This window comes from Saccostrea cucullata, unplaced genomic scaffold (assembly GCF_032062105.1).
Source record: "Saccostrea cucullata isolate Sc308-1 unplaced genomic scaffold, CSIRO_AGI_Scuc_v1 ctg3836, whole genome shotgun sequence".
NCBI classification, from domain to species: Eukaryota; Metazoa; Mollusca; class Bivalvia; order Ostreida; family Ostreidae; genus Saccostrea; species Saccostrea cuccullata.
In genome coordinates, this window is record NW_026935367.1 from 1 (window position 1) to 12,277 (window position 12,277).

General features: G+C 34.3%; 1 protein-coding gene across 1 annotated transcript; it reads right to left on the bottom strand.

Annotated features, from left to right (window-relative positions):
* Window positions 1-10,126: 10,126 nt before the first annotated feature.
* LOC134242581 (ATP-dependent DNA helicase PIF1-like) lies at window positions 10,127-11,931 on the bottom strand. Its single transcript, XM_062724679.1, has 3 exons — window positions 11,608-11,931; window positions 10,982-11,038; window positions 10,127-10,147 (listed from the first exon to the last, which is right to left on the bottom strand). The coding sequence occupies exons 1-3, from the start codon at window positions 11,929-11,931 to the stop codon at window positions 10,127-10,129; spliced, it is 402 nt and encodes a 133-aa protein (XP_062580663.1).
* Window positions 11,932-12,277: the final 346 nt, after the last annotated feature.

Here is a 12,277-nt window from a genome sequence, read left to right on the forward strand (position 1 = left end):
CCAACACTTAAGTTTAACAACAAGTCCCCACAAATAAATCTACGTGTCATGTTAAAATTATGACACTTTCCCCGTCATGTCAGCTCAAGTATGCAATGTCTTGACGCTCAATATCCTATTATGATGACGTCATATCTAGGTAGTTCAGAGAAGTTACTACAGTTTGGAACAGTTTGATATTTTACGGCAGCCTTATCCTAGCTGCGAATTTTATTTAGGGGCAGGCCTGCCCTGAAGGACTTCTGGGCCAAAATTCATGCAAAAATCAACGCTTTATAGGACAAAATGGTGTTTAGGCCAATTTTGGAGGTTTATTGTAAAGTTATAAATAATAAATTTTAGGTATAAAATACAAATTTGAAAAATTTGGACATATATACGGTAGAAAACAACAAATTAAGATTAATTATTCAAAGTCACTTTTTCCGGGAAATTGTTCTCTCCTATCGATCAATTCTTTTGTCAAAGCGAATACATCCTTTAAACCACAAATTAAATGACTGATTGTCACGTGTGTAAGAATTGTTAACTCGGATGCATTTCATCACAACGATACATGCAATCCTGCTGCACCTTTAGAACAGTGATTAAATTTCAACAATATCTACAAAGTCCTCTGATGAAAATTTCTCATACTTGGACTCGAAAGCAAGTTATCGCCCAAATGGGAATGAACAGAGTAGTGACCATGACTATGATGTGCTTTGCACCTCCACGGAACGTAGGCTTAGAATTTCCCAGAAAAACGCCAACTCCAAGAAGATATCATCTTCACCGTGTGTACCCTCGACCATATTCACTTCTACTCCAAAAAACTCTGTCATCCGTACACTAAGTAGATCAGTAAGTACTTATATGCACATGCATTCTTGCCTTAAAATTTATTCTTGAGCTGTACATGTACAGTGAAATTTGCGCAATTATTCATTATTTGATTCCCATTATCCATATATTACACATTACAATTAAGAAGAATACGGAAGAATTACACATAACAGTTAAGAAGAATACAGAAGAACGGGAATCTTACAAGTAAGTTTTCATAGATCATAGTGTATAATGGTTTAAAAACTTTTTTAATATTTTGAATGTACAGTTCACCTTTTCACTCATATATACAATTCCTTTTCAGCTCTATCAACAGACCTGTTTTAAGTTTTTTATGTCAGAAAAATCCAAAACTGACCTAACAGTCTCAAAGTTCCACCGCCTTTTTACAGTTGAATTTTTTGAAGTCTGATCTAACGATCGTCGGAGAGAAGAGGATTCCTTTCGAAGTTTTGTACGCTTCCACACGGGAAGTGTTTGGTAAGTACGTGTTTGTATTTTTAATGCACAATTTCATCGGTATTTGTTCCACACCCAAAACATTTTTGGTCTTCAAAGTACGTGTTTTGTAATTGAAATATGCCGATATATGCATATTTTAAAATATTTAAGGCAACACTGAAGTCAAGGTTCACTGCGGCTTCCTTAACTTAAAAATGATCCGTGTCTTACCTTTATTTAACAAAACTTTGAAGACCTGTTTAAATATGCCAAACACACAAGAGTCCACCATAAAACTAAGAAGGAATGACTCAGTCATAGCTTCCATTGAGGGCATGGAATAGAGACTAATGGACCGCCTATCAAAACAATTGGAATCCACCGTCATGGCCTTTACTGAACCACAAAATCAATCCAGATAAGATGGGAACTTGGAGAGACAATGCAGTGTCAATTAATGGTAAAGAAATTAAGACTTGCAGTGAATCTTCAGATTTAAAGAATTTTTTGGCGACTCTTCTGATTCACTTTTTGGGGCTTATGTAGAAAATTCAGAGATTACAGTGGTACTAGGTCTCTGGACAGGAGAGGAATCCTTGAAAAGTTCTACGTGAAGAGAACTAGAAGCAATTAACAGGTGTTTGAATACTATGGGAGAAAGTATTCAGGGCAAAAACGCAGCATCGTATACTGACAGCAAAAGTGCTTGCAGAATTTTGGAAGTCGGTAGAAGAAAGTCTCATTTGCATGATATTGCTGTTAAAATAAATGAAAAAATTCTGAGTTCATAAATGAGTTCATAAATAGTGTTTGATATAAATTGGGTGCCAAGAGGCAAAAACATTCAAGCAGACGTGCTTAGTAGGTGTTTTGATATTGATGACTGGGGAATAAAAAATAGTGTTTTTCAAACTATTGACAATTGTTGGGGCATAAACTACACTCATGCGATAGGTTTGCAACAGACTATAATACTAAATGTATTAAATTTCATTCAAGGTGGTGGTGCCCAGATACAGTGGGATAGACGCTTTTAAGCATTTCTGGGGGAATGACAATAATTGGCTGGTTCCGCCTCCTATGTTGGTTTGTAAGACAATAAACAAACTGGAACAAGACAAAGGAAAGGGTAGTCTTATCATTCCTCAATGGAAATCTTCCCTATTTAGGCCTTCATTACAAAAGGGATGATTGGGATTATTTTATTTAGGGAGTGAAGAAGGTCAATTCTTTGATAACTGAAAGAGGTAGAGGGGCAAATGGAATATTTGGAGGTCACAAAGTATTTGACATGGTTGCATTACGAATCGAATTTTAGATACATGTGAATAATATACAATTTGCCAGTGATTTAATTTTATTGTGTGATACATGTACTTATGTCAACAGCACAAATTTGTTAGAAGTGCGTGATCTGTGTATGATTCTTCTTTCTTTTGCTGGATTTTACGTTTCGAGGAACTTAGTTCTCTCCGTTGTTCAGATTTAACTTTCATGGACGGATATGTGAAAATTTCCATCAACAAAAGCAAAATTGATCAATATAAACAAGGAAACTAAATTTTAATATCTGCAGTTGTTACCTCGGCTTTTCCAGTTAAAATGTTAAATCGTTATATATCTTTAGGAAGTATAGACATTTCTTCTGGTCACTTTTTGTTCAAGTCCGTGTTTAAATCTAAAGATGGTTTAAAGTCAATATACAAAGACAAAAAACTTGGTTATACCAGGGCCAGGGAGTGCATTTTGTCAAAACTAAAATCCGTTATGGGAAACATCAATATTGGTCTTCATTCTCTGCGTTCAGGAGGTGCGACGGCTGCAGCAAATTCCAAAGTAAACGAGCGATGTTGGAAGAAACATGGTAAATGGGCATCAGATTCGTTCAGATGGATACGTGAAAGACAGCCTAGAAAGTAGACTTTCTGTTTCAAAAAATATAGGACTATGACGTGATTTTTTTCTTTAGGAAATGAAATATGTTTATAAAATAAAAGTTTTACATCATATAAATTTCGTAATATCTTGCATTTTTGTTGAGGTTTTTCATAGCGTTTACAGCTTTTGCTCACTTTTGAAAATTTTATTCTAAGCTTGTCTGGCTCACACCTATTTTGTGTTGTGTTTATATAGAGAAGGGGGGGAGTATTCTTATAAGTGTATATTATACTAGAGTTTTTCCACGTTTCGGAGAATAGCAGGAAAACGTTGTATGATAGCAACGTGTTCGTATAGCTATGCGTAGTAATACAAGGCGGGCCATAGGAAGGCCAGTGAAAGGGGTCAGTGGCGTTAAGTTAAGGTCATTCTAAGCCAGTCTTTCTCAGTGCACGGAGCACTGATTTTGTTTTGAAGAAATTGTTTTTTATATGAATAAGTCCGATATTCACCCCTAGACATCACTGCATTTACCCCCTCTCCTCGCTCTACATCTCCTTCTTTTCTTGGAACTCGTAAGTTTACTTACCTCGTCATTGGTCATTTGAAAAATTATTTTGTTAAAACAGATTCTGATTGCACACATAAGTACTCTGAAGTTGACATCAAGAAGATGCTTGAGTTTCTGATTGACAATATCTATGTGGTTTTTGGAGACCAGGTATTCCAACAATCTATTTGAATTCTCATGGGTACAAATTGCGCTCCGTTATTAGCAGACTTATTCTTATATTCATATGAAGCAGAATTTATGCAAAATCTTTTACCTGTAAAGAAAAAAACACTTGCTGTGGCCTTCAACTCGACATTTAGATATATCGACGACGTATTGTCAATTAATAATGATAATTTCCATTCCTACGTCGACACGATATATCCTGGTGAGCTTGAGATAAAAGATACCACAGAGTCCGACACTTCTGCCTCATACAAGGATGTGTCCATCAAACCCATGCAAAAATTTAGTTCAGGGAGTTTCCATAACTTTTACATGTTTTATGTGAAATAATTAATTTTTTTTATCTTTTCTTGTGAAATGCTATTTCAGTATATATAGCGTGATATTATACAGGAAAGGATATCTGCATTATTAATCTTCATTTAACATTACATTTCTTATGCAAAGATACAATTACTGTTAAAAGGAGAACAGCTATAGACAAACAATTTAAATCTGTAAAAAAGTGGGCATGCTCATGTATAGCGATTGAAGAAATTATGTTGACCCCCACTTTAGAAAACATATAATTTGTACATTTTAAATACATACTTTTATTTATTGTTATTCAGTAAAGTTGTAGATTAGATGTTGATCAATCCTGCAATTAAATGAAAAATGTCTGTTTTGAAAGTTTATTTGATGCAAATTCTGCATATCCTTATAAGTGGAGTCATCTTTCGAGAAAATTTTAACTTCAAATCTGTGTCTATGCCCCTTTAATACATGGAACTAGGTTATTTTAAAGAAAATGTACTTGCAGGAAAGCATTGAATTTCTTAACCATTTTTTAATTTATTATCAGTATGTTGACCTTTTTTTTAATGTAGATTCTACCAGAAACAGTGACCTGTTTAACAGTAAGTTCTTTTCTCTACTAAATGAGTTAATTAATCACGATTGTTAACACAATGCAAGGACAAATTTGATAAGTCTTTAAGAACTAGTTTTTTTTAATTAGTGTAAACTGGAGTTGAAATGGTTCACAGCTTATTGATTCAAAGGGGCATTTTTTTTACTCAGTAAATAAAAAGTGTCAAACCTCGACTATTATTTCAGTTCAATAAAAATACAGATTGTTTATGGTTAGCTGCAGAAATAATTATTTGTTTAATCATATTAATTATTTCAGGAAGGAATGCAAGATGAGCAACAATCTAAAATAAGAAAGAAGCGAAGAAGAGTACAGCTTGAAGATTTTGTTGAAGAGAATATACAAGCTCCAGAGAATGAACATATTATAGAAACTGAAGTACCACAAATAGTTAACATAAAGGAAAGGTCTTTTGACTTTGATTTTCAAATGCCATTGGAAAATGAGGGAGAATATTTTGGTAATGACCAAGATGTGGAAGAAAATGTTGATCAAGAATTTGCTGATGAAGAAATTTCTGTGCTTCAAGAATCAGTTGTTGAGGCTTTAAATGACATAGTACCAGATGTCCTGGAGACACAAGAAGATTCAACTTCCAAAGATTATTGCTCTGAACCTCTCTATGATGGTTGTTCCCAAAGACTTGGCAGCATCCTACTTATCATCTGTAGCCTCAGCATTAGATTCAAACTGCCTGATGAAGCTCTAAACCATGTAATCAACCTTTTGTGCCTTGTTTTACCTCCTGCCAACACAATGATTAAAAGTATGTATGCCCTGAAAGATTACCTGAAAAAGTTTGTTAGTTTTCCTTCCATTCACTTTGTATGTTCGTGGTGTGGAACTCATGTTGCTAAAGAAGATAAAGTTTGCAAAAATAATCACTGTTTGAAAGATCTTACACAATCAGGAGCCATTGGCTATTTCATTCAACATTCCATTATTGACCAGCTGGCACTTATGTGCAAAAGAGAGTCTTGGCTTAAGAAAGTACAAACACACAGATTCTTTCACTACAGCAACAATAAAGAAACAAACATTTCTGATGTTTATGATGGATCAAATTATAAAACAGCATTTAGAAGTGGTTTCCTTGATAATTCTAATTCTTTATCATTTTCATTCAATACTGATGGTGTTCAAATATTTAAAAGTTCCACCCTGTCTATGTGGCCGGTTTACATGCTTGTGAATGAATTACCACCAACAGATAGGAAACTAAAGGAAAACATTATCTATTATGGATAGGATAAAAAAAACCGCAAATGTGGACTTACTTAAAACCTCTGCATGAGGAGATGACTAAATTAGAGGATGGTGTTCTGATGAGTGACAAACATGGAAATGAATTTTCAATGAAAGCCACAGTGTTAAATTGTGTCTGTGATCTTCCTGCAAGATGTATGGTTAGTAACAGCATGCAATTTAATGGAAAGTATGGATTCTGGTTCTGCCATCAGCCAGGACAGACATACACCACTAACAAAGGAGGCCACGTTCACATATACCCATTTGAAGAAGACAATCCCAAAGGTCCACCTAGAACTGCTGAAAATCTACAAGAAGACGTAAATAATGTTGTAAAGAACATTCATGAACGGAAATCAGATTTTGTAGTGAGAGGAATAAAGGGCCCTTTTTGGTTCATGTTTATGAGCCAATTCGATGTGATCCATGGATTTGTTGTGGATTACATGCACGGGATTTGTGCAGGTGTAATGAAGATGTTGCTAACTTTCTGGTTTGATAAACAACACAAGGATGAAAAGTTTTCACCCTTAGCAAACAAGGCTCTAGTCAGTGACAGACTGAAGTCAATTCAACCAAATTTGCAAATAACCAGATCACCCAGAAGTTTAGATGACATGCCACACTGGAAAACAGCAGAATTTCGTAATTTTCTCTTTCTTTGGAGTTTGCCAGTCGTTGACAACATTTTGCCCAGAGACTACTACTTGCATTTTTCTTTGTTCCGGAAAATTGAAGGTTTCTGAAAATAGTCATACTGTATGATCATGATGATACAACATAGGACAATTTTTTTTAACAATTTATGCATATTAAAATATAGAAATAGATGAACAATTTAAACTAAAATAAACGCATTGTCATGTTGAAAGAGACTCCGGAAAATTGAAGGTTTCTGAAAATAGTCATACTGTATGATCATGATCATGATACAACATCAGACAATTTTTTTACCAATTCATGCATATTAAAATATAGAAATAGATGAACAATTTAAACTAAAATAAACGTATTGTCATGTTGAATCATTACGTGTTTCTTAAAAAAGTCAGGAAATAAATATATATATTTTCAATGCAAAATATTGCATATTTTTTGATGACATGTTCATATAGCTTACATGAAGTGAATATAAGAAATGCAAAGAAAACAAGCAAATTCAAAGAATTGAGGTCCCCCGCTTTCGGTGTCTTCGTGGGTGAGATGTTATTTTTTATGACATATTGTTTGTAATATGAACATCCTATCAAATGACATTTATTTAGAAAGTAACACTGAAGTTGATTTTTTTAAAGGATGAAAACCCTAATCCTGACCGTTAAAAAGTTATGACCAAAGTAAAAAGTTTTTTAAAAGTAGGTCAACTCCAAGGTCAACATCAAAGGGTCAAAATTGTTGATATCCCATGAAAGATTTTCTCACAAGGATTACATATGTGAAATATGAAAACCCTAGCCCTTACTGTTCAGTTTTTTCATAAGTACATAAATCTCCAAGGTCAAAAGGTCAAGTTGTTGGTGTCCAATGAAATGTTTAGCCACAAGGAATACATATGTGAAATATGAAAGTCCTAGTTTCTACTGTTTAAAAGTTGTGACCAAGGTCATTTTTTTTAAAGTAGTTAAAACTCCAAGGTCAAGGTCAAAGGGTCAAAGTTTTTGGTATCCAATGAAAATATCTTCTCACAAGGATTACATATGTGAAGTATGAAAGCTTTAGTTCTAACAGTTCAAAAGTTATGGTCAAAGTTAAAGTTTTTTTTACAAGTACGTAAATCTCCAAGGTGAAGGTCAAAAGGTCAAGGTTGTTGTAATCCGATGAAAGGTCTTGCCACAAACAAAACATATGTGAAATATAGAAGTCCTAATATCTACTATTCAAAAGTTATGACCAAAGTAAAAGTTTTGAATTTTTGTGTTAAAGTGGGTCCAACTCCAAGGTCAAGGTCAAAAGGTCAAATTTGGTGGTACTCAAAGAAAGGTCTTGTCACAAGAAATACACAAGTGAAATATGAAAGTCATAGCTCCACTAAATCAAAATTTAAGGGCAAGGTTAAAGTTTTTGTGACGGACGGACAGACTGACGGACAGACGAATGAGATTTAATGTCCCCTCGCTTTCGCGAAAGCGGGGGACAAAAAGGATACAATATAAAGAAAAAAAAAGCCCACCCACCTGCAAATGAAAAAAATATATTTCATTGTTTAAAAAAGACATTATATAAGGAATTGTAAGTGCATGTGTATTGTTCAAGATAAGAATTACTGTTTGAATTGAATTAAAGTGTTATCGAATTAAAATATTATAAGTAGCCAAATTTCCAGTCATCTTTAGTAGTTTTTAGAAACTGCTAGTTTGACTGCTTAAGTTGTTCAATGCTGAACTGCTTACACAAATTCTTAGCAGTTTTTAAACAGTCTGTAAGCAGTTTTAAGGAATGCTAAGACAAAGACTGTTAAGAACTGCCTAAAAACTGCCAAAAAACCTCCCGACTCATGTAAAGGTCTTACTTCCAAATATGTAGTATTACCTGTAAATCAAACAGCGGCACCTGAACTTTTCAGTGGAAGCACTAGTGACACTACATCAGGCCCCATTTCTGCACCATCATCCAGTTCTCCGACAGACATAGTCAACTATCTTCGTGCTCCATACCTAAGTGAAGGACAGATCTCTGTGATCAGATCCCAACTACAAAATTCAAGTGTAAATGAAATTCACAATCGTAAATGGGATTTCGAAATGATTCAGTTAGCACTATCAATTTGGACAAGAAGCCCTATGTCTTATGAACAGCTAAGTTGTTCGGGAAAACTACTGTTACCTTCAGTGAAAACTCTATCTAGGTACAAAAAACTCTGTCCATCAATCCCCGGGTGTCAATGATGAGGTATTTCGATGGATGTTGACAGACTACCTCAAGAAGGTTATTATGGTGGCCTTATACTTGACGAGATGGCCATTCAAGAGGACATCCAAATTTCGAAGAAAGGAGGATCCAGAACTTTTATTGGAATTCCAGATCTTGGAGCTGAGGGAAACCAATTGCAATCATCCAAGCATCAAATGGCCAACCATGTCATGCAATTCTTCTTCAATGGATTAACTGGCTTCTGCTTCTTAGTGGCACATTATCCCACCACACAAGCCAACGCTCCACAAATCTATTCCATGTTCTGGGATGTGGTGCAAGCATTAGAGAAGTGGGGGTTCCATGTAATATATACCTCCATGGACGGTGCTTCTAACAATCGCTCTTTCATAAACATGCACTTTCCTTCACCCTCCTCTACTATGGCAGCTTTCAAACCATTTTGTGCTTCTCATCCAGTTGTCTTTATTGCTGACCCATCACATCTTTTCAAGAAAATTAGAAACAATGTATTAAGCAGTGGAATATGTAAATGGCACACTAGGCTCCTTTTACTAAATGGGTATGAAATCACATGGAAAACTTTCATAGATGCATATGATTGGGACAAAACACATGGACTCGCCATTCATCACAAACTTTCCCATCAACATCTACACCTAAACTCTGCCGATAAAATGAGAAATCATCTAGCAGAGGAGTGCCTTAACGCTGATATGCTCCACCTCATGCAACAGTACCAGGAAAGTTTGGGTATTGTAAATCCATGTGTCTCTTAATTAAAAGGCCTTACCGGTAAATTAAATATAAACCTCAGGTATATTTTGATAAGTGGGTCAAAGGTCAAGGATAAGTGAACTGGAACACTTTTGTTGTACATTCTACAAAGCATAGACCTACCTCTTTAAGGTAAGTCACTCCTCAAGTTTGTTATATCAAGGATTTTTTGAGAAGTATATTTTGGAGAAGTACTCATAAAGTGTAACTCAAAATCGCAAAGAAAATACGGGGTCAGTGTGTATCCTACTGATCTACGGTACATTTAAGTTGACCTTTTTGCACTTAAATTTCATCTCTTTGGTTAATTACTTTAACCCTTATTATATTTGATTAGATGTAAGCATGGCAATAAATATAATCTTATTTTACGTAAAATAATTTGAATAATATTTAACATAAAATAAATCTTGCAAATCAATGTGCGTAAATTATTGATTGACCTTTTTGCTCTAAAAGATAACATATTTGGGGTATTAAAAAATTTAATAGGCAATAAAAATTTTTATTATATCAAACTTTTTACGACTTGAGTGCTGATCAGTCACAAGTATCGAGTAGTTTAAAATAATGAAAGAAAAAAGTGGGGTCAGTGATGCTAATTTTGACATTTTTGTCAAAATATGCAATTTTCAGGCTAAAAATGGTGTAAATTTGACCTTGACTTCTTTCATATATTTTCATTTTTTGGGAAAGTTTGTTGAGGAAATGTGTAAAACTTAGTCTAAAAATATTTAACTATATTCAAACGGAAAATATTCTCCAAGTAAAAGTATGTGAGGCTAAATTTCCATTACATTAAATTTTATAAATGTGCAGATTTGCAGAATTTTCTGCTAAATATCCTTCCGCCAAAAGAAATAGTCCCTCATAAATCTTGCTTCTTTGTGGATTTTTGAGCAGTTTTTTCATTGAATGTTAAGAAATTTACATTGTTGAATATAAATATGTCATAAAAATTGAATTTTGATAAATAGTTTTGAAGTAAAAGCTTCTGCGTGAACTTTTCTAAAAAGCTGAGGAGTGACTTACCTTAATATAAAAAGAAGTTGTATATTAGGATTGTTAATTTCTTCAAAAGGTTGGTCAAAGGTCAATTTGAATGATAAGTTAGGTCTAAAACCATGGTAAATTACAAAAGCCATAGTACATGTATTAAGCTATATATGTTCACAACATCAAATCCATACCACTTAAATACTTTTTGAGATATACACGTAAGGTGGGACATAAACAGACAGATGCAGGGTAAAGTGCTTTGCTCTGTAGGAAATAGCTTTTTTTACCTGCAATCCGCCAAAATACAGACTTGGATCACGAACTGCTCTGCATACATACTCTAGCTGTAAAATGAATATATCAATGAATAATTCATACCCAATGTAAACATTACTGAGTATACCTGTTGTTAATAATACTAATTTGACCATTATAATTATCCTACTAAATAAAAATCTATTGGTCTCTTAAGTCAAATTTTACTTTTGAATTAAGATCTTCTTACTTTTTTACCATATGACAATGAAATGAGACTCGGATGTCAAAATTTCAAATGAATATTATAACTTCATATTAGACCACTTAATTATTATACCATTGTCAATTTTTCATATAAAAATTTCACAAATATATAAACATTTTTTTTTCTCTAATAAATAATTCTGATAATCAAAAAATAAAACCTTCATGCAATGGTTAGATTAGAATATCATAAATAATTGCATTTTTTTCAAAAGAAATATGTGAAATAAAACTGAAAATTCATATATATTCTTTGACAGGAGCCTAAGGTGGGGATTCAACAACATATTCAGATTAACTTAAATGGGGGGGATGCATACACCCCTTTGATATGCGCAGAGATTTACAAAATTGTTAGAAAAAATACCTGTTCAAAAATTTTTCGACTGACCATACTGATCTCATCAATTATCAGCAAGCTGCAGGTTCTGATACGGTCTTTGGTCTCATCTGCAATGACCTGTAGAAGATGTTGATTTGTATTCCGACCATCGCGCAGCCCTGCCCAGTGGTGCACTGTGGTAGCCGACTGAAACTGGAGTGCTGCCAAACCAGTGCTCGCTGTAACTGCGACAGCCCTGTCTTTTAGCGCTTTGACAATTTCTTTTATAAGAAAAGATTTGCTGGTACCTGCCTGGCCATGAATCAAACAGTTGTGGCCGCTCACTACTAATTGTAAAGCCTCGGACTGCTCTGCATTTAACATCGCTGACATGTTGAAATTATAAAAGCACCTTGCTATGTGTGCATGATTTTTCCCGCTAAACGTCACATTTCTATCAACCAATCAAATTTAAGTAGAGGGAATTCCCATTTACATTATAACATCAACTTTCGGCCTCCCTTCTCTAAGTTTTACCGAGTCGGTAGCAGTAGACTGAGTTTGAAGCGATATTTTAAAGATTAGAGAGGGTTTAATGTGGTTTGAGTTGGATTGCCCGAAAGTTGAGACATAGTTAAGGTAAGTACTCCAAGGAAAGGGTTGTATCTGTTTATTTTAAACATACTGTAGACTAAAAATCGAGGCGAGGTAGCTGAGCTGAAAAAAATCCATGATGGCT

Excerpts from the sequence above, each read along its gene's own strand:
- LOC134242581 (XM_062724679.1), bottom strand. The coding sequence starts at position 11,931 with ATGTCAGCGATGTTAAATGCAGAGCAGTCCGAGGCTTTACAATTAGTA. Across the intron at positions 11,039-11,607 it reads TAATTGATGAGATCAGTATG|CTAGAGTATGTATGCAGAGC; the intron begins GTCAGTCGAAAA and ends TTCATTTTACAG. Across the intron at positions 10,148-10,981 it reads TGTATTTTGGCGGATTGCAG|AGCAAAAAGGTCAATCAATA; the intron begins GTAAAAAAAGCT and ends GTTATCTTTTAG.